Source organism: Macrobrachium rosenbergii, chromosome 15, assembly GCF_040412425.1.
Source record: "Macrobrachium rosenbergii isolate ZJJX-2024 chromosome 15, ASM4041242v1, whole genome shotgun sequence".
NCBI classification, from domain to species: domain Eukaryota; kingdom Metazoa; phylum Arthropoda; class Malacostraca; order Decapoda; family Palaemonidae; genus Macrobrachium; species Macrobrachium rosenbergii.
Genome location: NC_089755.1, coordinates 46355121 through 46380120, shown reverse-complemented (window position 1 = coordinate 46380120; position 25000 = coordinate 46355121). Strand labels below are relative to the sequence as shown.

Below are 25000 nucleotides of genomic sequence, written 5' to 3'. Positions count from 1 at the left end.
CTGTCCTGTCTGCAACTTAGTGAGTCCCTTGTTAGGTTACCAAAGTTGAAAGCTCAAGCGACAGGCCCATGTATAATATATATATATACATATATATATATATATATATATATATATATATATATATATATATATGTATATACATATATACATATACATATACATACATACATACATATATATATATATATATATATATATATATATATATATATATATATATATATATATATAAGCGTTTAATGGTATGTGAATATATGTATTATGTATGTTAGCATAAAAATTCTTATTTTTAAATTCTCCATAACCAATGAGTCGATTCTAACCGAGCGTGTTACAAGGCATCCTTTGGTCAAGGGATTCAAGTTCGTTCAAATAAATGACCACGCCCCTTGCAAGGAGAGAGAATAAAAAATAAGTGAAAGTGGGGTTGGTTGATATAAAGAAAATCTATTCCTTAGAAAACCTACTGACCCTGAAATAACAAAACTTACGTGACAGATTCCGTATGTAATTTAGGTTGAAGTCTGAATATACCTTGGCGTCTGGAATATGGGAGTATGTAAAAGAAGACAAAAAATCGTTTGAAGAGTATAGTATATTTTTGTGCACCCTTAGTACAAATTTAAATTTGTTCGAACCATGTTCCCGAGGGCCAAGATGTGGCCTAAAAGATATTCCAAAGGTTTGCTGTGGTATATAAAGGGTAAAATATTATTAATTATATAAATGCAAAGTAAAGCAAGTGGGCTCAGGTGAGCATTATGTCCCTAGGGCCTCTTGTTTAAAATTAAGTAATACTTTCCGAGAACTCTAGTGTTGTTTTTTTTTTTTCTTTTATTCCACACGTTTACTTGCGGCTCTTTATTTTATCAGAATCTTACGTGCTTAGTGGAAACAGGCTCTCCACATCGTCATTTAAAACGATTCTGTCAGCATTGATTGATTTGTTTATTTGGCGTGACAGTGACTTGATCATGGATGTCGATTCTTTCAATTCCTATTTTACGAATAAATTTTCAAGTGAAGTTATTCAATTTTCAAATGAAATAAGCTCATCATCAAGGTTAAATCTAGCCCTGGTGTAAAAGAAGAGATGAAAATTAGGAGGAAATTCTCTTATCGAAGGAAATAATTTTCCGTGAAGTCTCATCGTTGCAAGGAGAGAAAAACGAACCGGTTTCAGGTGAATTCTCTTATTAAAGAACCCAGGGGAAAATTAACGCAAATTTGAATTTCCAATGAATTTTCTCACCGATGTGGGAGAGAAAATCACTTTAACTGAATTCTCTTAACTGATGTTAGGTGAGAAAATGAAAGAAAATTGAAATTCCCCGGGCAAACTCCATCTTCAGACATCAGAGATTCGTGCTATTTATAAATGCACATGCAAGGAGGGCAAAGTACTCTCTTGCCTTCATTAAGTACGCGCATATGGTCGGAGTACGGAACCGGAGGCTTCCTTTTTTATACATCCTTGCAGTCTTCCCTCTCATTACACACTTTCCTGATTAAAAAAAAATGTCCTCTGCCCTAAATGTAAGTCTTCGGAACGGCTTGTACCAGATGAGGTGGTTTGTGTCATGAGGCGGATGATCGTATATATTTTTAGCGTATTTGTTTTTAGAATGTTCGTATTTACGCTTGAATAATCTCTCCTCTCTCTCCTCTCTCTCTCTCTCTCTCTCTCTCTCTCTCTCTCTCTCTCTCTCATATATATATATATATATATATATATATATATATATATATATATATATATATAAATTTATATATATTTATATATATATATATAGAATTATATATATATATATATATATATATATATATATATATATATATATATATATATATGTGCAGTAATTCTCTTTGCATATATATATATATATATATATAGTGTAATATATATACTGTATATATATACGTGTGTTGTATATATATATATATATATATATAACTATATATATATATATATATATGTATGTATACCGTGTTCGTGTGCGTGCATGTGGTTTTAGATAATTATATACATACATAGTCACCCACGCACCGCCATACCCCGACCCTAATTATAATCGACTTGAAATATGAGGAAAATGAGGGGGGCGTTCGGTCCCGAGATTACACGTTCGGGAGAAATCTCAGCGCGTCGTCTCCTCCGTCTTTGTCCGCAATACCCATCGGGTGAAATTTCCGGTACGTACCAGAATCGAGCGCGAGAGACGCGAATACCCCAGACGTATATAATGATACCCAGGCGCATAATAATGATACCCAGACGTATAATGACACCACGCAAACACGAGTGCCGTATTGTATGCAAGGGGTTTTGTGTGTGTGTGTGTGAGAGAGAGAGAGAGAGAGAGAGAGAGAGAGAGAGAGAGAGAGAGAGAGATGATGGCGACCGTACATAGTACGGTTAACGACCCAACTTAACCCCGTAACAACTGATTCAACTCACTTGCATTATACGACTTGGAGGAGTTCGGGCACGCGACATTAAAATCCAATCTAACCCCCCTACCCATTCCTACCCCACCCCCTCTCCTCCATCCTTCCCATCCTCTCCTGACACTCCTAAACAAAAGGACGGGAGGATGGGCGGCGGGTGGTGGCTCGCAGCGCCTGGTGACGGAGGAGGGAGGAGTCGAAGGATTTTGACGAGATACCGGAAGGACCTCGAAGTTTTGAGAAACCGGAGGATGTTGTCTAAAAGGTTTATTATTGAAGGAAGGGTGCTTACGATACTGCAGCGATATGGGTTTTAATTGAGGTTTGTCGTACAAGTCCTAATTGAAACTGAGCAATTAGATTTTTTTCAAGAGTGGGAATATTGTAATGATGACGTCAGTACTTATTTGTATCAGTCCATCTATGTGTTTATATATATATATATATATATATATATATATATATATATATATATATATATATATATATATATATATATATATATATACTGTATATATATATTGTGTGTGTTGTGTATGTATAATGTTTTGTTTATTTTTTTCATCAGTATTGACAACTTGGTGGAACCCAAACATGTCTGTCTGTGCTTGTTACGTAAAGGTTTGAACGGAAATATAGTACGATATTGGGGCGGGAAAGATATAATCTGTGTGAAACAGTTGTTTAGACCTCTCTCTCTCTCTCTCTCTCTCTCTCTCTCTCTCTCTCTCTCTCTCTCTCTCTCTCTCTCTCTCTCGCTGTGTAGTCGTCGCTTTCGTAACCCACTTAACATGCAAATTTGTTTCTTGAAATGTCGGACACGAAGCTCAAATATGACCAGACGAAGATTGTATTGAATGTAATTATTATTATTTTGGATGGTTCTTTGAATCCATTATTTTTGAAGAATACCGATTGAATTTAAAGTAGTAAGAATAATGTTTGAATTTACTATTTTGCGTAACGATACAGTTTAAACGCTCTGTTTGGATGGTAGTGCTTTATTCCATATTCTTTGGAGATAGTGTTTGAATCCAAATCCTGATCCTTTTATAATTAATCCTGATTTTGGTTTGTGATCCTCCTCGTAGTTATTCTTTTCTCATTCTTTAGAGTGCAGGTAAACTCGATGACAGGACAGTGATATTTTATGAAGTAAAAAGGCGTACTTGCTCTGATTTGAAATCCTTTTTGAAATCGTTGGAATTTGAATTGAATTTAATTGAATATAGAATTTAGGCCAAAGGCCAAGCACTGGGCCTATGGGGTCATTCAGCGCTGAAATGGAAAATGACAGTCAAAGTTTTGAAAGGGGCGTAACAGGAGGAAAACCCCGCAGTTGCATTGTGGATCATTTGTTAGGAGATGGTGGAAAGTAAGATGGAAGAAAGAGAATATGAAAGAAGGTATAGTAAATGAAACGAAAGGGGTTGCAGCTAGGGGCCGAAGGCACGCTGCAAAGAACCTTAAGTAATGCCTACAGTGCACTGCACGAAGAGCACTGACTGCGCTACCCTCCTACGGGGGCTGGAATTTGAAAGGGATCCTGTTACAAGCGTTTGAGTCCTCAAGTGATCCTGTTTTAAGTAGCATGTTCATAGGTACTTGATCCTATTGTCCATTAAAAGTATTTGAGTTCGTAATGAATTTTAAGTTCTCTTACCGTAGGTGTTTGGTTACGTAAGCAAACATGTAAGTCTTTGAAAAATTTCCAGATATTTTTTTTTATAAACGCTTGAATCATAAGTGATCAAGGTACATGATGTATGATTACTTTGTGAAAATCTTACGATAATTGTTTGAATATCTATGAAAAATTACGATAATTGTTTAAATATCACTATGAACTCTTACGATAATTGTTTAAATATCAGTATGAAATCTTACGATAATTGATTAACTATCCCTATGAAATCTTACGGTAATTGTTTGAATATATTTATGAAATCTTACGATAATTGTTTAAATATCTCTATGAAATCTTACGATAATTGTTTAAATATCTCTATGAACTCTTACGATAATTGTTTAAATATCAGTATGAAATCTTACGATAATTGATTAACTATCCCTATGAAATCTTACGATAATTGTTTGAATATCTTTATGAAATCTTACGATAATTGTTTAAATATCTCTATGAAATCTTACGATAATTGTTTAAATATTTCAGTTAAATCTTACGATAATTGTTTAAATACCAGTATGAAATCTTACGATAATTGATTAACTATCCCTATGAAATCTTACGGCAACTGTTTGAATATATTTATGAAATCTTACGATAATTGTTTAAATGTCTCTATGAAATCTTACGATAATTGTTTAAATATCTCAGTGAAATCTTACGATAATTGTTTAATTATAAATATAAAATTGAAGTGCTTGACGTCCACGCGTGATCGTATGATGACAAGTGTTTGAATTCGTAAATGATCCCGTCATAGAAAGTGTTTGTAATTCACCCAGGCACTTGGCCATATCTCCCCGGGCAACATGAAAACGAGCCTCGTAACATCCATATCCCTACGTCCTATAAAAACAGAGGAAATTATATTTATAGGTTCTATGGAATCTGGTCTGTCGCATAGATTTATAGATTATATATAAAGGATGGCCGGGGGCTTTCCACGGATCATAAAACTCTTGATTGAAAGTTAAACAACCTAACGGCTGACGTTTCGAAGACGTCTGTCCCAAAGGCAGACTGACGGAGAGAGAGAGAGAGAGAGAGAGAGAGAGAGAGAGAGATGTACACGCGCCTGCGACGTGGATGCTGGTTATCCCACCCTTCTACGGGTGTACCACTATCCTTCCCCGCCGATTGTTTCTTCATTGTTAGATTGGGTCCTCTCTCTCTCTCTCTCTCTCTCTCTCTCTCTCTCTCTCTCTCTCTCTCTCTCTCTCTCTCTCTCATTTCCTAATTCTATTGCTGTAACCATCACCGAATGTAATCTTCAGTTTTCCTTTTATATCAACTTTTTTTATCTTTACTTATTATTTTATTCTGTTAGTCTATCCTTCATTATCAACTGCATCCCCTCACTTATTACTATACTCTACTTGTCTGTCCTTCGCTATCAACTGTATCCCCCCACTTATTACTATGCTCTATTTGTCTATCCTTCACTGTCGACTGTATCCCCTCACTTATTATTATACTCAATGTGTCTATCCTTCAATATCAACTGCATCCCCTCTCCTACCTATTATTCCCCCTCCCCTTTTATCACTACCAACAAATTATACCTTCACCATTTCTGTATCACCTATCCAACGTATTTCTTCCACTTCCTCTACCTCCTACTGTTGTTGCTGAATGGCCGAAAGTACCCCCATTGCTTCACTTGACAGCCAAAATTTCATAAGATCAGACCCCCTAACTTACTGCTGTATCGCCCACTACCGAGTGTTTCCTGCATCACTCCATTGTATCTCTTGTTTAATACTAGTATCACACTCAGCCACTACCTAGTGTATTATGTTTCATATCAACGACGTCATCGCAGATCATTCTACTGTGTCCTGTATCCCATCCTACCAATTTACCCACCCTTCTGCTGTATCCCCTACTGACTACAGCATCCTCGAACGCTCTGCTGTTCAGACTTCCCCCTTTACTACTCTTCTGCATCCTTCACTTCTCTAACTTAGCTTATCATCATCATCCTCTCAACCGGCACCAGCCCTCGACTGTACTCCTCATCATCCTACTGTAATCCTTTCACTTACGCTGTACCTCCAGTCTCCATATTTCAGTTGCCAATACTACATCTGTTACCTCCTTACGGTTATATATTTCACCGTACTGTTGTGCCTTTTACAACCCTACTGTATCCCTTCTCTTCCTCATTCTTATCTCAGCAATAACAGAGATAGAAGTGAAGGGAGTTGGTTGCTCACTCGGCCAAGTCCTGGTGCACGCTGATCAGGATTCAGGAATCATAGTGTTAAATATAATTGGTCGTTAGCATTTGAACCCTTTGGCGTGAGGCTATGGTTATCGACACGCGGGTAAGGATGAGCATTGGTATTCCCATCATAGATTTCAGGAACTTCGAAACTGAAGTCGTAATGTGTGTGCCTTAGTTTAATTCGGCAGTGTGCAGTACGTATTTTCTAGATGAAAGTGTAGATATACTTTTACATGATTGGGAATGCATGCTTGCAAGTGAATGATAGTAGAAAAAGACTTCAAACCGTCACATTTAGTATGGTGGGCGTTTCGTTTTAATCAACCCAGTCCTTTTTCTTATTTTATGGCTTGATTTCTCTTAATTTTTAAAAAATATATTATGATTGTTTCCCATGTTGCTGATGAACATAGTTACACATGGAACTATAAAATTATAGTTTCCCTCGATAAAGAAAAAAAAAATGCAGGAAACGGGTACTGTACTCGTACAAACATGCAAACAAAATTTTCACGGCATGTATTTTTTTTTTCCGATGCCAGTCTTCACCACTCTTCAGGATTAGAAATGCCATGTACAAAAATTCTAGAAAAGACCCTGCATCCTCAAAAACGCCGAGAGAGAGAGAGAGAGAGAGAGAGAGAGAGAGAGAGAGAGAGAGAGAGAAGCGCATTTTGTGTGACGTATGACATCGTTCTTGTACAGTATTTTTTCGTATCACACGTGACGTAAAACGTTGCTCTTCCAGGAAATGGAGCGCGCCTTGTTCCAGGAAAGGCTTGTCTTTCGCGTTACCTGGAAGGCCTTTGGAAATGGAATTTCTAGTTGGCTATTACTAGTTTTTGTCAACATTAGTCTGAAATCACGTTCCGATGCCTTTCAATCGTGCTCTTTGTTCTAAACTAGTTTTGAAATATTCTTTTGATCATCCGCATACAAAAAGTTTTACATTTATTCTCAGTATCGGATGTTTTACGCATTTATCTGCTTATGTTTTTTTTATTCTGAAGAGTTTCCAATATCAGTAACATGATGAGGGTCATTTTTTAATACTTTCTTCTTTTATGAAATACTTTTTTTTTTGTAAAATATGTTATATTCTGGTTCGGATATAATTTACCACAGAATTAAATACTTCGCCTGCTGCCTCTAAAATAGTTTTTATTTTTAAAAAATTCTGCCTTTTATTCCTAATATATTTTTAGCAGTAAAATATTTTTGCCGTATACTTGTTAAATACCTTTCATCTACTCAATTTCTTCTTTAGCAATAAAATGTTTATCATTTTCTTGTTCATCGTTTGTGTTTGTAATCACAAATTTGCATTGTATTGATGCTTCGGAGAAGTGTTGTCTTATGTAATTTTGACAAGCCATGAAAACCGTTCCTTAATGCCAAGCTCTGTTCTTAAACAGAGATCTTTTTAGTGTCAGACTATTGTTTATATAATGACTATTATAGTGACTATCACAAGAATGCTCCTGCTAATTATCGTGATGAAGTTTTGGTGATTCTCTTTCTTGTTCAACTCAGATCTTATTCCATAACTACTTATGACTACCGGGATTAACTCACCAAGGAATGAATGATTTGGGGTGATTTATAACCCCACATTGACCCAAACTAGTTTTCTCTCAAAGGATTTAATCCCTTTTTGTCTTGCTTGGTAATGTAATTGTCTTTATCCCTCAGTGTTTGTGAACTGTGGAAGTCCTTTTGTATCGAGCATCGTATTTTATTACTAATAAGATTCTTTTATAATCGGATTTAATGATCGCCACGTAATGGATTCCCCCAATACAGATTCTCTCTCTCTCTCTCTCTCTCTCTCTCTCTCTCTCTCTCTCTCTCTCTCTCTCTCTCTCTCTCATAGATGGAAAACGAATTGAGAGAAGGAAAATAAAGTGCCGAATTAGTTGAAGGAAATGAGCGATAAAAGTGAGAGAAACTAAGTTACTTAGAAGGAGAGAGACAAAAGGCACGGAGGAAAATTAAATAAAACTCCTCTCTCTCTCTCTCTCTCTCTCTCTCTCTCTCTCTCTCTCTCTCTCTCTCTCTCTCAACTTGATAGAAGGTAAATGGGAAGAGATTGAAGAACGAGAAATGATTGGATGGGAATGGCGTTTTGTTGACGAAAATACAAATAAGTTTTCAGTTGACATAAGTAAAGCTCTCTCTCTCTCTCTCTCTCTCTCTCTCTCTCTCTCTCTCTCTCTTCTTCTTCTTCTTCTTGACGGAAAAAAAAAACCATGAGAAGAGATTCAAGAGTCAGAAAAGATTGAAATTGGATGCGAACGACTTCGTCTCTATAACAAAAATACAAATAAGATTTAGGTTTAAGTTAATAAGAAAAAATTATTCCCCTCTCTCTCTCTCTCTCTCTCTCTCTCTCTCTCTCTCTCTCTCTCTCTCTCTCTCTCGTTGACTTATCTCTCCATCGCCAAATAGACTGTAGTGTTCAGGATGACCTTCTTGTCTCTGTGACAGCCGCTTCAGATCTTGTGCGCAGATACGCTGCTGTGTGACGTCGTGACGTTTCAAAGGTGCTTTCCCCGAAGTGTTTGCTTTTCTCCGAAGGCATGCGGTCTTTGTTTGCCTCTGATTGCTTTATGGTTTTCTTACATTTTTTTAATACATTTCTTTTCTTTGTGACATTGTAACCTTAGGTTAACGTGGGAGTATAGGTCAAAGAAATATTTGATCGTAAATTGAAGAGTTTTATGGTTGCTCGGACGAGGGGCCGTGTTTTCACCGTGGTTTTTTGGTTGATGAAAATATCATACACCGTTGTTCTGGAAGACTTTAGTGATTTATACCGCTCTAGAACATATATGAGAGCTTATTAAACTCTGTTTTTTGGGTTAGATATTGAAGATGGCAGCTGCTTCCACATTTTTCGTTTGGGAATGTTGAAGTTAGGACCTGTTTCTAAATTTTGTGTACGTGTGAGAATGTGGGAGGTAGTATAAATTTTACTCTGTTTTATTTCTTTGTGTGTGTGTGTGTGTGTGTGTGTGTGTGTGTGTGTGTGTGTGTGTGTGTGGGAATGCTGAAGGTAGCACTTGCTTCCGAATGTGTGCGGGAGTATGGCCTTTCCAGTTCGGTCAGGAAACAAACATAAAGATAGCAGTTCGTACCATAGTTTTGCGGTAGGAAAGGCAAAGACTATACTTTTATCCACATTTCCCGTATGAAGAAATTGAAGGTAGCTAATGTTTCTGCAATTGAAATCGTTAAATAATTGGTTTATATATTGGGAACCTCTTTTGTTTTAAATCAAACCCCAGTCATGTGAGATGTGGAACTCGTCGTTTCCCCCCCAATTGTGTTCAAGTATTCTTATAACAACCGGTTTCTCCACGTGTCATCTCAGGGTAGTAGATATCACACATGGTCATTGGGCCAGCAACCTCGTCCCAGATTTATGTGATAATAGACTAGCCAGAGACACCAAGAGTTTCAATGAACTCCGTGGAACTAAAAGAGCTATTGCCTAGATTTTATATTGTAAATGTTTACATACGTGGTTTGTGCTGTCGTTTGTGTTGAATTATTGTAGATGAAGGTGGTTTTACGGTAACACGTACCGTCGCCATAGGACGGTGGTAAGTGCGGTAAGGCGTGATAAGTTGTAAGAGTCCTGATGTGGACTTCTGGACTTAGCCTTACCACCAGAAGGTTTTTTGTTTGAAGGTATTTTATGAATTGAGAAAACCGTAATGCAGTCACTGGAAGGATTACTATTTCAGGATTTTTTTTTATATATTTTTACTACTAGTTTGATGTGTTTTTGTTATTATGTTTAATTGTATTTTAGTTTAGTATTTAATTCACGAAGACGTGGTGGCTGTTGTTGCAGCAGAATGCACAAAATAGAAAGCAAAGTAAGACCTGCATCCTTTCCCTCCATGCGTTACCCAGCTCTGGGATTTTTTCCCAACCTCTCCAGTCCTCACCGTCCTCCTTTCCCCATATACACTACTATAATAGTGAAGTTAAAGGAAGGTTTACTGCCGGGGAAGATGGGGGTTGGGGATGCCGTGTACGGATGGTTCTTACCCCCCGGGGGGAGAGGGGAGGGGGGAGGGTCCCCTTTTGGGGATGGGGGCGGGAGGGGTATTGGTGTGGTGGTACGGTTATGCCGGAAAGAGCCGGAGCTCCGGCACATTTGTCACGGTCGAGACGGCAACGTTCCCTTACCAGTATCACAAGGCACATTTGCAGGTTTATTATTGTATCTTCTTCATATTCTCTCTCTCTCTTTCTCTCTCTCTCTCTCTCTCTCTCTACTGAAAAGCTAGATCTTGATGCTATCGCTTATTAGTCCTATCTCACTCAAGTGAACGCTAAGCTAGCTCTCTCTCTCTCTCTCTCTCTCTCTCTCTCTCTCTCTCTCTCTCTCTCTCTCTCTCTGGCATTTATGCTGTTTCATGGTCTTAATTTTCACCACGGAAAGTATAGTCAAGTAATGCTTGTGTTGTTAATTTGTTGAATAAAATTATAGTTAACAGTATATTTTCTTAACGTATGATATTTTCAGTATTTATAGTGTATACGTTTCATGCATACCAGTGTAATGTAGAATACGGTTTTCGTAAGTGAAAATAAAATAAAAGATGGAAGAAAAATAAAGAAAAACAGTTAACAGACTTTTTTTCATGAAGCATAAACAAATGACGTAAATAAAAATTTTTTTTGATTTACCAATAATTAAGATTATATCTATAGGAAAGTAGTTAATAAGAGTATAATTAATAAATGAATAAAAACAGATGAAAGTTTGCTTGCTATACCCTCTTAACCAAGACTATGAAAGGGCACTATTCAAAGGTTATAGCGTACCCCAGGGTGTGAGAATAAGGGCTGTATGATTACCACCCTCCGTGAACCTAGATACCAAATGTGACACCTCAGAACTCCAGCGTCATTAATAGCACCGTATTTTCTCCACTCATTTTCATTTAGCATTTTTTTTCCTTTTCGGAGAAAAGACAACATCTGTGTCAAAGCAAAACATGATACGGCACCTTTTATTTCTCTTGTTTGTCATTCATTGCTTTTTCATTTTTGTCTTTTTCAGGAATATTTAAAAAAAAAAAAAAAGAATACTCTTGGAAACAATGGTTGCTGGAATAGAAGAAGCGTTGCATTGTTTCGTATTTAAAATCACAGTCTTCTTCCTTATTTATTATTATTGTTGTTATTACCATCATCAAAAAATGTGCAGACATGCATATGGAACGAGCTCTACAAAGACCATTGACTTGCCGAGCAAGCTTCCCGTAAATAGAGTGCTTATATGGGGAAAAATAAAGTGAAGAGAAATATAGGACAGTGAAGATTAAAATGAAATTGATGAAGAAATCATCAGAGTTTGTCATTGTTATTGTTATTATATAGTATATGGACAGACATGTATTCACATACATACATAAATACATATATATGTGTGTGTTTGTGTGTATACAGATACATATTTTATATATATATATATATATATATATATATATATATATATATATATATATATATATATATATATATATATATATATATATAATCAACACACAATCACGTGTGGAACGAAATAAATTTCTGACTCACATCAGATTGAACCCAGGTCTTTCATTTTGAAAGGCAAGGGCGCTGCCCACAGACTGTGTGGCCTAGTGGGCAGCGCCCTTGCCTTTCAGTTGAAAGACCTGGGTTCGATCCTGATGTGAGTCAGAAATTTCTACATATATATATGTGTGTGTGTGTACGTGTGTACATGTATATATAGAATACATAATTCAGAAGTGATAGAAAGAAGGCTAAGAGAGAATATAAACACGGTTGGATAAATAGCGTGAAGAAGAGATTAAAAAGGAGAGGCTTTATAATATCCAGGAAGCTGGAGATAGCATGCAAAATAGGAGTGGATGACAAAATGGTAAAGGGTTTCAGCGCGTTGCTAATGAGCCATCTGTGTAAGCGTATGAAATGGGAGTTCGTATATGATTCAGTAATTGAAGTATGAATGTGGCAGTGATTGCACTAGTGTCTTTTTTCATTGGGGGGGGGCGTGTTACCTCCTGTACCAGGGACTACATACACACACATTATTATATATATATATATATATATATATATATATATATATATATATATATATATATATATATATATATGTATGTGTGTGTGTGTGTGTGTGTGTGTCTGTGTGTGTGTGTGTCTGTGTGTGTGTATAACTGAATCACGAAAATATGGAACGTGATGAATATATAAATAAAGACAATCCACGTGGAAGCACGAAACACTGGAGTGCCCAAGAGGCCTTTCGACTAGGTCTGCTAAGTAAAGGACCTGCGTCGAAAAAGGCCTCAGCACTCAGTGTTCTGTTTCCACGTGGATTTTATCTTTATTTATATATGTATATATATACACAGTATATACTTAGAGAGAGAGAGAGAGAGAGAGAGAGAGAGAGATATCTTCTGCCTTTCTTCAGTGAAAACGGAAGTCAACTGGATAAGACACTGTTAATAGTATTGCAATCTGTTATTTATACCACACAAATTAAGTGTGTTGAAATTCTTCAAACTGCATATGCCGTACAAGTATGAACATCTCTTTTTTTATTCCTTTTAATAAGAAAATCATTTGCCTCATTATTCACCAATTCTGACTGTATAAAAGCGAACAGCACTGGTTCTCTCTCTCTCTCTCTCTCTCTCTCTCTCTCTCTCTCTCTCTCTCTCTCTCTCTCTCTCTCTCTCTTTTCTTGACCAATATCTTTCCCTAAACTATCCCACTTCTAGAAATAGAATTCTCTCTCTCTCTCTCTCTCTCTCTCTCTCTCTCTCTCTCTCTCTCTCTCTCTCCTTTTCTTGACTAACATCTCTCCCAAAACTAATCTCACTTCTAGAAATAGAATTTCTCTCTCTCTCTCTCTCTCTCTCTTCTCTCTCTCTCTCTCTCTCTTTTGTTTTCTTGACCAAGTTCAAACTTATCTTTTTTTTTCAGTATTAGTCATTGGGTGGAGTAAGCAGTTAGCCTGTTTTAAACGGCCTCTCTCGCGAGTGAGGAGAAAGTCTCCATTCCGGAGTTCTCTTTCAGGATGTATACGTTTTATTACTCTCTCTCTCTCTCTCTCTCTCTCTCTCTCTCTCTCTCTCTCTGTCAGGTTGTATACATTTTATTACATTCTTCTCTCTCTCTCTCTCTCTCTCTCTCTCTCTCTCTCTCTCTCTCTCTCTCTCTCTCTCTCTCTCGACATTGTATCCATTAAGAATCATACGCAACGCATAGCTGACATTTTTCCGTAACTATAAACACATTTTACACTTTAATAAACAGTATGACTGTTCATTTTCGTGGTAAGGTATTTTACCATCTGTTGTAAATTAACCAAAATGTAGTGTATATTTACTGATGAAGTGAAAGTAAAATTTAAAAAGTATGTTACCAAACAGGTGAACAGGAAATTTTGTTTTAATAAATAATAATTCGAATGACGAAAAATAAAGATACACGAATATTCGGAAAATTTGCTATTGAGGTGAAAAAGAATCTTCAGAGATACTGAAATTGAATTGACTGTGGAAATGTAAATAGTTAAGGATTTCCGTAGGCATTTAATGAAATTTCAGACGCTCAGAATTGTTGCTTAGTATGAGAAAAGTTGTAGAGAAATCGAAGAAATTTAATTTTTTGTTGATTGTAGAATTAAGACTTGCAGTTGTTAGGAAAAACTTCATTTTTAGAAGTGACCAAAATTAACGGAATAGATGAATGAAGTAAAGAAATGAATGATCATAAGTGACCTGAATGAATTGAAAAATGTTTTCCATTATTATAAAAGGCAGGAGACGTCTTATTTCTGAGTGGATGCAGTGAACATTTTAAGAGAGAGATAACAATGAGATAGACGAAACTCCATATTGCTGAAGTTTAAAACTCCGTGTTGCTGAAATGCCTTGAGAACAAAACATAATGGCACTGTAGGAATGTATATGACAAAATTACTAGAAGCGAGTATTAAAATGTTTTCAAATGTTGAAATTGGTGTGGTGTAAGAATCGACTTCAATTACCTTAAATCCTTTTGATTGAAAAATAAGAACACTTCAAATTTCGGTGAGTGAAAGCTGACTTCAATTACCTTAAATTCTTTTGATTGAAAAATAAGAACACTTCAAATTTCGCTGAGTGAAAGTTTCAGATTTCACTGAGTGAAAACTTTAAATTTCGCTTAGTGGAAACTTCAAATTTCGCCGAGTGAAAACTTCAAATTTCGCTAAGTGAAAACTTCAAATTTCGCTGAGTGAAAACTTCAAATTTCGCTGAGTGAAAACTTCAAATTTCGTTGAGTGAAAACTTCAAATTTCGCTGAGTGAAAACTTCAGATTTCGCTGAGTGAAATTCGCTTCACATGTTGATCTGAAAAATATCAGGTCGATGAGTTGGAGAAATAAAAGAATTTATGGAATTGGAACGGAGAGGAAAACTGGAAGGAAAAAAGAAGTCGGTTATCTCTAAAAATGAAATGCAAAATAATTTTTGAAGTTGTTAAATGAGGAAAAGAAAACGAATCTAGTCGGAGGAAATGGAAGACTGCAATACTGCTTGGTTTAGAAAGGATAAAAGCATTCAGATTACAGAAAAGTCTGATCAAGAAGTACATTGCTGAAACATGTACGACTTCAGTATGCTGAAATATACAGTATATAGATTTCAGATTTACTGTAATAGGGAAGAGACCCCAGTCTGCAGAAAAAATTAATGAAACGTTAAGAGTAAAGACTCCAGTTTTATTAGAAATTAGTAAAGTAAGGACAGAAAGGGCGCCAGATTGCTGAAGTGACGGAGTAAAAGAAGAGGTTTGTGACGAGGCAGAAATGGATGAAGAAAAATCTTGAGTTTGTGTAAATATTTAGGTCAGTGACTTTACAGAGGTGGAAGGGAGAGAGAGAGAGAGAGTAGAATTATGTCTTCGTACAGCCTTCTTTGCTGTCATCCAGTTAACCTCACTTTTCCTGTGGAAAAAAAGTAAAAATAAGTAAATTCATATGTATGATAAGTATTTAATGTTAAACTGCAAGAGTTAATGTAAGCATCTGTAAATGTTTACTGTGATATTGACAGGCAGATGTCATTGTCATTATTATCAATATAATTAATGTAATTAAATGCAAATGATGCTGTTGCCTTTAATTAGGTATATTAGAGGATATTAGTGAATTTGTGCAGGTATTGAATGATTAGTTACTTAATACGGTTCCTTTACTCCTCACCCCAGTGACAATATATAAATATGTATTTATGTATTCATAACTTACAGTTTAGAATGGTGTTACATGTACTCATAAAGAATGGAAAACCTAATTCAGTAAAATAGATTAGACTTTGCTTAGCAAGTTTTGGAATATTGTTTACCAGTATAAGGCTCCCTGATTTTATTCCAGATTATTTTATGAAATCTAAAATCTTATCTGATTGTAAAGGAATTATTTTTGGTTATTGCGAAATTCTCAATTATAACTTAACGATACTTCATGAATTTGAAAAGTTCCACATATTTTATTCCAGTTGTTTCTATAAAGTCCTGCTTATTTGAAAAAAAAAGTTCATGGAAAGCAACGAAATTTATGAAGTCTCAAGCCCTGGAACAATCAGCTGATTGCACCTTTCCCAAGGTGGGCGAAGTGGGTTCCCAAATATACACACATGCACATTATATATATATATATATATATATATATATATATATATATATATATATATATATATATATATATATATATATATATATATATATATATATATATATATATATATATATATATATATACATAAATCATTACAATTCCAGTAGACATATGCTTACTTTTTGAATAGTTTCATAGCATATGCTTGTTAAGGTATACTATTTTAAAGTTCTGTAATGAAAGCCCCGGTTGATCCACTATAGCGTTCAGTCTGAATTCATAGGAAATGAAGTGATACAGAACGAAGTTGTCATCGAGTTTGTGAAGTGAAGTTCATTAGAGTAATATCTTGAATTGCTCTCTCTCTCTCTCTCTCTCTCTCTCTCTCTCTCACTGAATTTTGCAACTATCTTAAAAGTGTCCAAAAGTTTCTCTCTCTCTCTCTCTCTCTCTCTCTCTCTCTCTCTCTCTCTCTCTCTCTCTCTCTCTCTCTCTCTCTCTCTCTCATTGGAATTTTGGTAACTGTACCTTAAGAAGTATCCAAAAAGTATCTCTCTCTCTCTCTCTCTCTCTCTCTCTCTCTCTCACTGAATTTTGGTAACAGTATCTTAAGAAGTATCCAAAAAGTATTTTTTTTTCTGTTTCCTCTCTCTCTCTCTCTCTCTCATTGGAATTATGGTAACTGTATCTGAAGTGTCCAAAAAGCATTTTTTTCCTCGGCGTTTTCTTGTTCCTTTTGTTATCAGGAAAGATGATTCCCTGTCTCAACCGAAGACATCCTAGTATTTTATGTTTTTTTCTATTAATAGTCGTAATATTTGTGAAACCTTTTAATAGTGTACAGTTATTCATTGGAAAACCTCAACTGGTTTACCAAGTGTGTACACAGCGAATCTAGTAATACATAAGTCTTGAGCGATTGGAGGTGTTCCCAGTATGACAACTGCTTTTTCGACCTTGGGTGATCCAGGGTTGTTTTATAAGGTGACGCATTTTTTGCTTCTCCAGGAAAGGCACATTAGGATGCTTTGATGTTTCTGTTTTAAAAGGATGAATGATATAACTATATTCAAATGAATTTATAATATAGCGCAGTAATTATATAAAGCCTTTCGCCTGACCGAACAATAGGCGTCTTCAGAATGTGTCTGTATTATCTGAAACCAGTGCACCCTCACCACCAAAAATAACATAAATAAAAGAGAGTAGTGACAGTAATACCCTATCGTGCCCACGTTACATACTGCCCCGAAGCAAGTTCAAAACCTCCACTCTATATACTCATGAAGGGACCAGAGGTTAGAGAGACTGGTCCCGGGCTGCGAGTCTGAACGTGGAGATTGGAACCCCTAGACTATTGATACACACACGAAAAAATATGTGGATATACATTGCGATTTATTATAAAGAGAACCTTCATCATAGATAGTCTATAGAATTTTATTCGCATGCTAATTCACGCTCCTTTGAACAATAATATAAATAGTTAGTTAATCCTCTAATATGCGAGGCAAGGCGGAAGAATTCTCTTGTTCTCCGCTGTGGATAGAAAGTTGCGATCGACAACCCTTATGAAGAGCTTTTGTGCTCACAGAAAATTTAGAGGCTCCAGCATTACGGAATGAACTGTCCTGTGTATGTACACCCATAGAAGTTTTCTAATATCTCAGAACAAGTTAAATTCCTCTTTATTACGTAACTGATTAAACTGCCAGGGGGAAAGTAGGTATACTGATGCTTTCGGGAAACTGATATTTTGTGATGGAAATCGCATATGTATGTATGTATACATATATATGTATGAATATAATGTATATATATATATATGTGTGTGTGTGTGTGTGTATACTGTACATTACCGTTGTGACGATTTCCTAACTGGTGAAATTGCTGATATATATTTGTATTCATGAATGTTTTTTAATAAAAGCAAATTATGCTTATTTAGAACCTGAGTTGCTATATATCTGAATAGCGTTGCTGAATGTCTGTGGTCTTGGAAGCCATTTAAAAAATGTGCTCGAGTTTGTGGAGAGATCCACGTTAATGAAATGTCGGGTAGTCGACATGGCCGTATAATTCCTCTCCCCCCCCCCCCCCGCACCATCTCTTTTATAAATAAACGACTAGGGGGAACAGGTCGAGGAACTCTCTCTCTCTCTCTCTCTCTCTCTCTCTCTCTCTCTCTCTCTCTCTCTCTCTCTTCTTATTCTCATCTCCGGGAACCATCGTTAGGAGGGGTATGTTTTACACCTACAAGAGGCCTCCTCCTTCAGAACTGCTTGTCATGTTTTGGCAAAGAAAACCTCGGCAGTTGTGTCTGCATTTTGTAAGAAGTGAAATTTATCATTAAGACTGTAAGCTCGATTTGCCCATAGTCTTTTGACCTGCAGATTTGCTCCAGAGACAGACGATGTATTACGTGTATTCGCGAGGAGAGAGTAAGTATATGCGTGCGTCTCAGGGATCGTGTTTGGGGGACCTGTGCCCAAAATACCCGAAGACGGTAGGCACGGGGGGTACTTACCCACCCGCGCGCCCCCTCCGGACTCTTGTTTCCCCTCTTTAACTTCCCCAACCTTCTGCCTCTCCCCTCTCCACACTAACCCATCTCCCGCGGAACTCTTGAGCCTTGTACCTCCCGCACCTATCTGCTTTGCTCTACCCCTTAGTGTTTTTTCCCCTCATGTTCTATCGCAGCTTAGGGAATGAGTCCCCCCCTCCCTCTCCCCCTCATCCCCTCTCGTTGATCTCCTGTCCTCCTTTGAGTCTTTCCCCTCATGCCCTAGGCCCCTCCCTTTACCCCCACCATTTCTCGCGTGCCCACTCACCCCTTCCCCTTTCCTGAACCCCCATGCTATCTTGAGAGTGCCCCCCATACCTGGTCGTGGCAGTTTAGCAAGTCAATGGTGGTGCCTCACTTGGCGACGTGATCTCCTGGCACCTCGGCTGGTTGGCTGGCAACCTCGCCTGGCACCGGACGACATCAGCTGGGTCGAGTGGCCCTCCAATACCACCTTGAGGAGGATCCTCACCTTCAGGAGGACCAGTAGTACTTGTTCATCCGTGTGAGGAACTTGCGAGTGTTCGGGACGGAAGCGGGAAGTTCCTGGGGTGTGAGAAAGTCGGCGCCTGAAGGAAGAGCCGAAGAAGACGAAGGTGGCGCTGTCATCGGCGACCCAACTCGTGTGGGCTATTTCCGCCTCTAGCCGGCAACCACCCCCAAGAATATCTCTCTTTCTCTCCCTCTCTCTCTTCTCAGTCTCTCCCTCTAGTTTCTCTCTCTCTCTCTCGCTTCAAGAATCAGATAACGCCATCTTTCGACTCCCTTCTGCCTACAGCCGCAATTGTGCTTGTCCTGTTCGCTTGACTCTTCCTTCTGTACAAGACTACTTACTGTACTGTCGGCTTGAACGGCCTCTGTCCTCTTGGTTGGAAGCGCCAGAACAGAGCTGCGAGACTACCTCATCTTGCTTGCCGCTTGCTCGTACTGTTTATGCTGGTCGTCAGTTGTGATTCGAGAGCCAAAAAACCAATTGTGGAATGACCTACGCTAGTCATCCTTCTAGTCAGTGCCACGGATAGTCAGCTATCTTCTAGTCAGTAGTATACCGTCGGTTCTTACCTCTACTCTCAGCGAGCGACTCCTCTCGATGATGTGATCTGCATAGCATGGGTGCCTTATAAGTAAATCTGCAGCCGGATTTATTTTTATAATGTTTCGTGGGCTGGCGTGATTTAAAGTCTTCCTCCTCTTCGTGCCTGTGGTGTGTGTTTGTGTGCGTGTGTTCAACTCTCCGTTAATCATTAGCAGTGAATTCATTAATATTACAGAACTCTTGGAAGTTCAGAAAGTCGCATGCAAGTTTCAGCAAAAGTCAGCCCCCATGAAATCCCTGGGTGAAATCTGTTGATGCGGAAAGAAAAGGCGGTCGAGGGGATTGAGCTGTGCGAAGTGATTCCGAGGGGTTTTAGGGGAAGTATTATGCCTTTCGAATTCTCGTCGTGACTCTTTAAATGGTGAACATGGACGGCGAGGCCCTCAAACCTGAAGCGTTCTTGACGACGGCTACCACAGCCACGCTCGTCGCTGCCAGGAGTCCGCCATCGTACCCTAAGGTCACAGAAGCCACGGTGAGTACCTTTTTGGTCATAATAATGGAGCTTCGTGCCCTTGGTTTGTGAAGGGCGCATTACGCTGCTCGTTTTGGTCGTTGCGGGGTTTTATCATTCTCGTCCTCATTGTCACTCATTATAACATTTGAATTTAGTGTATTATTTATGCTTAGACCTGTACGAACACACAAAATTAGACATTTGTATAAGTTAGCATTTGTATCTAAGTCGACTGTTTGTGATCATTTACTGCAAACCCATTTCTTTGCCTTATCTTTCTAGTTTTTTTTTGGAATTTTAAAACAGTTTTAACCGAGGATAGCTGCAGAAACCTGTTTTTAGCTTTATGTATAAGTAATGTGCTCAATTTTTTGAAAATCTGAGCTTACAGTATCATAAGAAACTGCTGAAAAACAAAGATGGTATTAAAATCCACCCTAGTTTCCATTGGAATAGCCACCAGTGTTTACAAATATCCATACCCTCAGATCGTCTTCATTAAACCGAAGAACTCTGTGCTCAATTTTTTTGAAAATCTGAGAAACTGCTGAAGGACAAAGATGGGTATTAAAAACCGCCTTAGTTTTCATTGTAATAGCCACCAGTGTATACAGATATCCAAAACTTCAGATCGTCTTCATTAAACGGAAGAACTCTGAAAATAATGAACACGTCGAAAAAATTATGAAACTATCAGCACTTTGGTCAATAATTTTTACTAAAAATTTCTTTTTAACTCTACCTCTTCTCCCCTTGTGTTCATAGCTGGTAGAAGCACCTTTGCGTGGTAGTGTTCAGGAGAGCTTAACCCTTGGGTGCATGTGAAGGGAAGTCATTATTCTAAAATATCTACAACAGATGTTTTCGTTAAGATATGACAAATCTCTTCGTAGGCTCAAACAGCGTTGAAAAGTTGGCGACACTTGGAAGCGACGCGTAACTTTTTTTTTTATTTTTTTATTTATCCATTTTTTATTTTTTTTAATGATAAACTAGCGGTGGTGGCGGTGAATTTACCCCGTGTCTTCTTCTTCTTCTTCTTCTTCTTCTTCTTCTTCTGTCTTGTCTTCTTATCACTGGTGAGTCACTGGAGGGGTAAGGCACAGAGATTATCAAGTTACTTGCTGGTAGTAGTACCTTGTTTACTGGGAAAAGTGAGAAGCCTTAATATATATATATATATATATATATATATATATATATATATATATATATATATATATATATATATACATATATACAGTATATATATATATATATATATATATATATATATATATATATATATATATATATATATATATATATATATATATATATATATATATATATATCGTAACGTTATTTATATTCACACGTTTAAAAGTATGCCACAAATATCGTTTGATATCTAGTTTATTGTACCTCTGATATAACTTACACCCAAGGGGAATTATATATATATATATATATATATATATATATATATATATATATATATATATATAATGTGTGTGTGTGTGTGTTGTATACATACATATATATACATACACATATATATGTATGTATATATATATATGTATGTATGCATATTGATAGGTAAGTAATATGTACGTTAATACTCATCTTTGTTAGAAATGCAAATATATTGAAAAACTTAAATTTGAAATATCACTTAGATAGACACAGTCATTTCTGTTACGGTTAAAACCTCTGCACACCTTTTGTACGAATTAATTTTTCTCATTTGTTACTATTGAAGTTGATTAATTTAGAAATTTCAGGAGAACTGGATAAAAATGAAAAAATACTGCAGAGGAAACTTTTTTTTTTTTTTTTTTTGCGATTTTGCGATGTTCAGTGTCGCGGAATCTCAAGAAATTCGTCTGTAAAAGTGGTTGTAATTGGGTCGACCTAAATTGGCCTTTAATGTCGGGGGAAAGGCTTTGATAGGCTCTCTGGTATACAGCGATTTAATTAATATGGCAACCTTTATGAACTTACCGCATAAAAAGAACACAGATTGCTTCTCTCTCTCTCTCTCTCTCTCTCTCTCTCTCTCTCTCTCTCTCTCTCTCTCCTCTGTTCCTTCTTGATTGGTTACTGGCTCCCAAGTTATGGCATTGAGATCGTTTAGTGCACAGCCTTAGGTTCTAGTGATGGAATTGAATGCGTTAGTTATATGATATTTAAATGTACAGTGCAGTGTGTTTGTAATTCTAAAGTGACACGCTCACTGGCGTGCATAATACACACACACCCACACACACACACACACACACACATATATATATATATATATATATATATATATATATATATATATATATATATATATATATATATATATATATATTCTGTTTCTGACATCAGGATGAGACCCAGGTCTTTTCATTTTGAAAGACCTGCTTCGATCTGATAATGATCAAAATTTATTTCTGTTCCACACTTGATTGTGTGTTGATTATTTCTATATATATATATATATATATATATATATATATATATATATATATATATATATATATATATATATATATATATATGTTTTATGTGTGTGTGTGTGTGTGTGTGTCTGTGTGTGTGCTTCTCATTATCCTTTTTTATCCACTTGCAAAGCGTCGGGCGATGTAAGAGACCTCCACCTTTTCTGTCCCGTTTGTCTCCGTTTGTCTGTCCATCAAACTTGTTTATCGAATATTTTGAAACTGATGACATTGTAAATCCTTTTAAGCAAAGTTGTAAGGGTAAAAGGCATTCAGAGTCTACTTTTGCTGACTTTGTCCTGCTATCTTAATCACGATTGAAGAGTTCATACGTGTAGAAGTATGTACACCCAGTGTATTTTCCCTACTTTTTACATTTAATGTTAGTTACCGTAGAAATTCTTGATTTCGCATATTTTGGACTGTCATATGCCCGGCACGATGGACTTCTGCTTTAACACTTAACTTTACTAGTATGTAATTCTAATAGCCACAATGCCCTCTTAACTTCTCGTATGTCATCATTCACCTATTCATTATCAATCATATCATTAATTTGAATATTTCTCCTTCATTGCGGCGCTGAATAATCCTGATGGGTTCCTGCGCTTGGTCTTCAAGACCTAAATTTCATAATCAATCAGTCATAAGCCTAGTTAATCTGGTCTGTGGATAGTTCGTGACCAAATGCGTTGTCTTTCATGCTGTAGAATAATAATAATAATAATAATAGAAAATATACACAAATTTCGATAATTTGGGTAGTATATTATCGTCCCTTAGACTTGTGGTATTTAGTAATCTCATTCTAACGTGTGGCGATCAGTAATAATCGTGGGTATAATAATCCTATTATACACACGTTCGTCCTATTGTAACGACAAGTAAATGTTGTATTTAGAGTTCGTTGTTTGAGGAACATACAACGAAAGTTTCCGCGTGTTTTCGATGATCTCATCACGCCCACCCTGTAGGGTGGGTAGTGCCGTCAGTGCACCTTATGCGGTGCACTGTAGGCATTACTTAAGGTTTTCTGCACCGTGCCTTCCGCCCCGAGCTGCAACTTCTTTCGTTCCTTATTCTGTACCTCCTTTCATATCCCCTTTCTTCCATCTTACTTTTCAGCTTCTCCTAACAATTTGTTCATAGTGCAACTGCGAGGTTTTCCTCCTGTTACACCTTTAAAACCTTTTACTGTTAATTTCCGTTTCAGCACTGAATGACCTCATAGGTCCCAGTGCTTGGCCTTTGGTCTAAACACTATATTCAATTAAATTCAATCACGTCCACTGCAAAAGCATTTTCTGTGGTTTTTGAAGCTGAAATGTTGTTGTTAGATTAAATCATCTTCATGTAGGTGAGCTATTTCTCCGATTTTACACTTTTTTTTTATTTGAATATTTAATAGTCATATTGTCGGTGGTGTTAGTTATGTATTTGTGAAAAGATACGGTGCATATCACAGGCGACTTGACATCCTATAAAATAATTTTAAAAGATGTTTTAAGTTGACAAAATATCTCCTAGTCGACGCCTTGTCAGCGTGGGAGGACTTAGAAGTCGTAGCGTTCCCAAAAATTGTTGGTGCTTTTCCCATCTTTACCTTGGTCATGTAGTTTTAATACTATATGATTTTACAGTCGTTTTGTGTGTTATCCCTCTTTCTCCACTCTTTTGGCGATGTACCCTATAAACGGAGAAGGCTGTGGTTTTACACACGCACACAATAACATTACATATGTATATATATATATATATATATATATATATATATATATATAATATATATATATATATATATATATATATATATATATATATATATATGCACAACTTATTAAATCTTGATATATTGTTGAAGTACACTTAAAACCCGTAAGCTTTGCAAGGACTAGTGTCTTCCTCATCAGGGGGTCCTTATATCAGGTTCATGCTCGATCGTCTGGTTACTTGACCATTCTGGTTTGTTGTGGTTACGCTCGCCATCTGTTGCTCCGGGGTTTAGAGGGGGGAAAGGGGAATGGGGGGAGGAGCCTTTAATCCTGGCTGAGGGTCACGGAAGTCAGATATTTGGCATTCCATCATTCCAAGGAATAAGTCTAGATTATTAGCGTTCCCAATGGCCCACGTATATCTGACCGAAAGGATTAAAAGATTTGCTTCCAGCTAAAGTTGATGAGGACCCCCCCCCCCCACTCCTTCCACCACCCTGCGGCACTTTGCATTACTTTCAATACTTTATCACTTTTTTCGAAATGTATTCTGTGATCGAAATCCCAACGGTGTGCTGCTGTTGCATTATTTTTGTTACCAACATTAACATTTGTTGTGTGCTTCCCAGTGCTTTTATCAAGATTTCCTCTGGT

At 36.9% G+C, this 25000-nt stretch overlaps 1 protein-coding gene across 26 annotated transcripts in view; it reads left to right on the top strand.

The window, feature by feature from the left end:
* Positions 1-25000, top strand: part of NfI (Nuclear factor I) — a 473509-nt gene that overhangs the window by 251559 nt on the left and 196950 nt on the right. For 10 of the 26 annotated variants that reach the window (XR_010855470.1, XR_010855469.1, XM_067117592.1 and 7 more), the window contains exon 1: positions 18973-20187. The exons of 10 other annotated variants lie outside the window; for them this stretch is intronic. Coding sequence is in view for 14 of the 16 variants with exons in the window: in XM_067117592.1 (XP_066973693.1) it covers positions 20071-20187 (117 nt within the window). In the remaining 2 variants the exon portion in view is untranslated. Of the gene's footprint in view, positions 1-18971; positions 20188-25000 lie in introns of those variants that run through there. 6 more of the 26 variants (XM_067117591.1, XM_067117585.1, XM_067117578.1 and 3 more) reach the window with 3 other exon arrangements.